A 5,589-nucleotide genomic window follows, 5' to 3' on the forward strand; every position below is an offset into this window, starting at 1 on the left:
TAGAGTGAAGGTCCATTTTAGTCCCTCACAAAAATTGTAGAGGACATATTAGTCCCTGAGAAAAAAAAGTCCCTATTAAATCCTTTACAAAATTTAACCGAGCCATGTTAGTCCCTCTACTAATATTTTTTTCAAACCGGTTTTTTTCTTATTTTTGAACCGTAACTGGACTGTCAATGAAGACTCATTTAATCCCTCACAAAAAAGAGAGTCCAAATTAGTCCCTAAGATTAAAAAAAAGTCTCTATTTAATCCCTTAAAAAATTTAACTGTGTCATGTTAGTCCCTCATTTAATATTTGTTTCAAATGATATTTTCATATTTTTAAACCGTGACTCGACTTGACAAGATAAACCAGGTTTTAGAAATTGAGTACGGGTCAGAGGTTAAGTTCCTTTGTACATGGTCTTCAGAGTCTGAGTTTCCACTAGAAGTTGGGTTACCTAGTTGTGAGACATCAGAATCTTATCATTCAGAATTTGAGTCATCAGATTCTGATCTTTCATAATCTGAGTCTCAAGCTTCTCTTCATATGTTCCAATCAGAGTTAGAGTCCGATATATTCTTTGACTTATGATTCTGCACACTTGAACATATGTTAGTATACGTAATTGTTCATTAAATACTTTGTTATCATCAAAACCTAAATAATATGATATAAACCAATTTTTTTCCAACATATCATGTGTATTATTTTCGCCACAAGTATTATTTACAAAAGTATCATTAACAACTGAAATAATAACAACACCTAATACACAAGAATACATCACAAGAAAAATCGTAGTCACCCACCCATAAGCCTGATAATAAACCCAACAAAAAAAGAACATCGTGGCATCGCGATGATTTATCTACAATCCCTTCACAAATAGTTTCAAATCAACAGTCGTAAAATAAGAGTCCAGTCACGGTTTAAAAATAGGAAAAAATCGTTTGAAAAAAATATTAAATCAAGGACTAACGTGGCTCAGTTACATTTCGTAAGGGATTAAATAGAGATTTTTTTTTCTCATGGACTAATTTGAACTCTCTATTTTTTGTGAGGAACTAAAATGGATCTTCACTAGCAGTCCAGTCACGGTTTAAAAGTAAGAAAAAAACCGGTTTGAAAATATGACTCGGTTAAAGTTTGTAAATGATTTAATTGAGGCATTTTTTTTCTCATGAACTAATTTGACCTCTGTAATTTTTGTAAAAGACTAAAATGGACCTACCAAATAATAGAAGTATTATCTTCGCTTAATGAGATAGGAATGGTTAATTGTGGTTTGTTGTTGTATTTGAGAGATTTTGATGCACCATTATAAACTATAAAAACCAATAAATAAAAGTACTTAAAGACATGTCGACCGAGGTTGACTAAAATCCTTGTTGGAGAATAGTTAAAGGCGCAAGAAGCATTACGTGTCTCTTTAGTAAGCGGAACACAAATCTCATTTTTCTTTATAATTCTCAATAATCTCAGCCACAATTTCAACCCACTTCATTTTTCATGGCTTCTCTCAATCTCCTTCATCACCCTTCAACTTCTATATCATCTTCTTCTTCTTGTTGCTGTTTATTTCCCAGGAGTTTTATTCCCCGCAAAAGCAACAATAACTTCCATGTTTTCACTCCAAAGGGTGGGAAGCATATGAAACCATCGCTTATTGTTAAAGCTGTTGCAGGTGACCCCTTTACCGATGGAACTATTCCAATTCCTTCTAATCCGTTTGATGCTATCCCCTCCTTGAAGCTCAATCTTCTGGTTAGCTTCTTTTCTTTTGATCTTCATTTGTTTTTATATCTTTTTGATTTAGTTAATTTTACACTTGTTGGGTGGTGAATGTGTGGTCAATTTCATGTTTAGCTATAACTATTACCATGGTGAGTGTATGATTAATTATCAATTATTGCTTAATGTTAACAGAAAAATAGTTTTAGGTTACTTTTCTTAGCAAAAGAAAAATAGTTATAAGTTAGGTTACATGTTGAATTTATGTATACAATTTTCTTCTTTGTCATATCATATGTTTGAAAAATCAAATAATTTGGAGGCAATTTGTGATCATTATATTAGATTCATCATTGTTTTAGACATAGCAAACATTGGGAAAAACTCAACTCATGCACTAGTTAAAGACAGAACGGAGAAGGGGTTTAGAGTTACACCTCTCACTTTACGAGCCGATTTTGTAATAATGAATTAGGTCAAACTCTAGGAATATCTTGTTAACAGTCCTACTTCAGATAATATATGGCCTGAACATGTGTTTATAAGTATGGGGCAATCCAAATCCTCACCCTACAAGTCGGTTTTGTGGGATGAGTTAAGTCCAATCTCATTTCTTAATATGGTTTCAAAAGTGTTGTTTAAGATTCTTTGGGCCACCTTCTATTAGAATTCCACTATCAGGTCACCCATCATTTATTTTTATGCTCCAAATGTCTAGTCGTAGGCGTGAGGGGGTATGTTAAAGAGTTCCACGTTGAACAACATATGGTATGAACATGTGCTTGTAAGTGGGAGCAATCAATGAAGCACGGATACTTCAAAAACCCTGCCGAATCGTATCCGATACGTCCCGATACGCCGATACGCTCCGATACGGCTCCGATACGTATCGGAGGAGTATCCGAATTTATTTATTTAAAAAAAAAATTAAAAAATTTCCGATACGGCGGCGATACGTCTCCGATACTCCTAGATACGTGACTCTTTATTTTTTTCAACAAATTCTTCTTTTTAATCATCCTTTATTACCCTATTAATGAGTATTCATTCCCCAGTCATTCTGTTTATATCCTAATTAATTCTACCATTTTTCAAAATTGATTTTAATTCACGTAAGTTCTTATGATTACTAGTAATATTTAAAATTTAATTCATACAGTATTAATTATTATTTATTAATAATATTTATGATGAGATGTTTTTGACTAAGAATGACACGATGCTTGCATAATTTCTTTTATTTCAAAGTTTTTTTCTTCTTGTACACCTTGATGAATTGGAAGCTGCTCTATTTACCTATGAGATGTAGAAAGAGATGACATTGATACTATTCCAATATCTTAAATTTAATGTTTTTAACTAATTTAGTAATGTTAAAAATTGTCTTATGAATATGGTTTTTTTAAACTATCATTTAACTAAATGTTTAATTATAGTTTTTATATACGTATCTTCAACGTATCGTATCATGTATTTTTCAATTAGTGACGTATCGCCGTATCGGATACGTGTCGTATCCGATACTCGTATCGTGTCCGTGCTTCATTGGGAGCAATTCTCACCCTACAAGTCAGTTTTGTAAGGATCTATTAGGTCCAACCATATTTCTTAACATATCTCTAGTCTAAGTTTTATGGATTTTGGAATGGTGGTTTTATTTCCGAAACATGTTTCTCATGTTTGATTTGTCAAAATGAGTTGTTACTTTCACCTTGTAACTTCAAGTAAAAGAATTCAAATCCCTTAGAAACAGTGGTTAAAAAATGTTTGATTTGTCTAAGTTTTATGCATTTTGAAATGGTGGTTTTAAGAAAAAATGCTTGATTTGTTAATGTTGCAGAGTGCTGTTTCTGGGCTAAATAGAGGTCTTGCGGCAAATGAAGAAGATCTGCAAAAGGCAGATGCTGCGGCTAAGGAACTCGAAGATGCTGGAGGGTTGGTAGACCTCACAGATAACCTTGATAAATTGCAAGGAAGATGGAAACTGATATATAGCAGCGCGTTCTCCTCTCGTACTCTAGGTGGTAGCCGTCCTGGACCTCCCATAGGAAGGCTCCTTCCCATAACTCTTGGACAGGTCTGCTACTACTAACCTCATCTCACATAATCATGTTGTAATATTTGTGCTAGTTGCTCTTAACTATATTTCCTCGAAAAAATTTATGGTTTTTGATTTGACCGGTAGTTCTAATCTGATTTCAGTCCCGTGCATGTGCTGTGATCTCCAAAATAGTATCCAATAATAAAGTTTATCAAATGTTTAATACTAATTGATGGAATTTTGTTCTTTCTTTGGTGTTAGGTGTTTCAACGAATCGACATCTTGAGCAAAGACTTTGACAATATAGTGGAGCTTCAGTTCGGTGCTCCATGGCCTCTTCCACCCCTTGAAGCAACCGCCACATTAGCTCACAAATTTGAACTCATAGGTTGGTTTTATGCTTTCTACTGCATATGCTAGTAGCTTTCGCATGATTTTTCTATTTGCCAGATATCAGAATCGTAGTATTGAGACTGACTCTTAATTATCCGTGGTTTGTGACCATTCAGGATCTTCAAAGATCAAGATAATATTTGAGAAAACCACAGTGAAGACTACTGGGAATTTTTCACAGTTGCCGCCGCTAGAGGTACCTCAACTTCCAGAATCATTAAGGCCAAAATCTAATAGAGGAAGTGGTGATTTTGAAGTTACATATCTTGACGAGAATACCCGCGTCACGAGAGGAGATAGAGGCGAGCTAAGGGTCTTTGTGATTTCATAAGTGTATGAACTATGCTTTTTATGATACTTTAGCATTGTAACATTGATATACCAAATCCTCACTATGGAGCTGGAAATGGTACTTTTTGTTTAAGTGTAACATATTTAATCTTAAAGGATATTTGTTTATAGATCATTACAAATAGATGCTGATATACACTGTTGACAGAACTCCTCTTCAGTTTCAGTTTCCAATTGCTTTGAAATTAAAATTTTTTGTGGGATATAATAGTCATTCATGTGTCCGGTTTAGGTTCCTCTTATAATCTACTTTGCATTTAAATACTTTAATCTTAAATTGGTTATTTATGTGATTCCTTTGTTTGCAGTAAAATTTGTATGACATTTCCTACTTCAACGGATATCTTGCTAAATAATCACCATAGTCAGAAGTTCATGTTTTTTACTAATGACAGATAGTTAGGGTTAGTATATAAAATCAGAGCATTACACTTAAAGGTGGAAAAATGGGCCGGCCGCCCCGCGCACGTCCCGCCATAAGCCCGCCTGAAAATAAGCGGGACAGGCAAGTCCGTCAAGTAAAAAAATAGACATAAAATTATACCCGCCTCGCCAAGGTGGTGGGTTGGCCCCGCCTATTTTTTTTTATTTTTTTAATAAATTAATAATTTTTTTTACCTTTCAATTAAATTTTTCACCTCTTTTTTAGAACAATTTTTTATAAAACATTATTTTAACAAATTTTACTTAAAGAAATATTTTACATATTTACAAATAAATGTATAAAATAAAATCCTCAAGAATTGAAATTATTATAATTAACTAAAAAATGACAGACTTAAGGCGAGACGGACTCAACGATAGGGGTGCACATGGGTCGGGTAAACCTAACAAACCCAGTAAAACTCGCCCAAACCGACCCATAAAAGTGGTTTGGATTGAGTTATTGGGTGAATACGTTTTTAAAAAATGAAAATTCATTCAAAATAATTGGGTTATGGGTAAACTCACACCCAATCCACAAAACCCGTGGATTTTTTAGTGATTTTTTTTTACTCTTTTTTGTAGTTATAAAAGTGATGACTTTGATGTTTTTAATCTTGGTTGCTTCAATTTCAACCGTTTGAACCTATTTTATTTTGTAATT

The 5,589-nt window shown here is 33.6% G+C and overlaps 1 protein-coding gene across 1 annotated transcript; it reads left to right on the forward strand.

The window, feature by feature from the left end:
- The first annotated feature begins 1,404 nt into the window (after positions 1-1,404).
- On the forward strand, positions 1,405-4,652 carry LOC131644298 (plastid-lipid-associated protein 6, chloroplastic-like). The gene is made up of 4 exons (XM_058914763.1): positions 1,405-1,750; positions 3,558-3,794; positions 4,020-4,146; positions 4,268-4,652. The coding sequence occupies exons 1-4, from the start codon at positions 1,496-1,498 to the stop codon at positions 4,480-4,482; spliced, it is 834 nt and encodes a 277-aa protein (XP_058770746.1). The 5' UTR covers positions 1,405-1,495; the 3' UTR covers positions 4,483-4,652.
- Positions 4,653-5,589: the final 937 nt, after the last annotated feature.

The sequence above is a fragment of the Vicia villosa genome, linkage group LG1, assembly GCF_029867415.1.
Source record: "Vicia villosa cultivar HV-30 ecotype Madison, WI linkage group LG1, Vvil1.0, whole genome shotgun sequence".
Taxonomy (NCBI): domain Eukaryota; kingdom Viridiplantae; phylum Streptophyta; class Magnoliopsida; order Fabales; family Fabaceae; genus Vicia; species Vicia villosa.

Coding starts and splice junctions, on each gene's coding strand:
- LOC131644298 (XM_058914763.1), top strand. CDS start 1,496: ATGGCTTCTCTCAATCTCCTTCATCACCCTTCAACTTCTATATCATCT. Junction 1,751..3,557: donor CCTTGAAGCTCAATCTTCTG/GTTAGCTTCTTT, acceptor TTAATGTTGCAG/AGTGCTGTTTCTGGGCTAAA. Junction 4,147..4,267: donor TCACAAATTTGAACTCATAG/GTTGGTTTTATG, acceptor GTGACCATTCAG/GATCTTCAAAGATCAAGATA.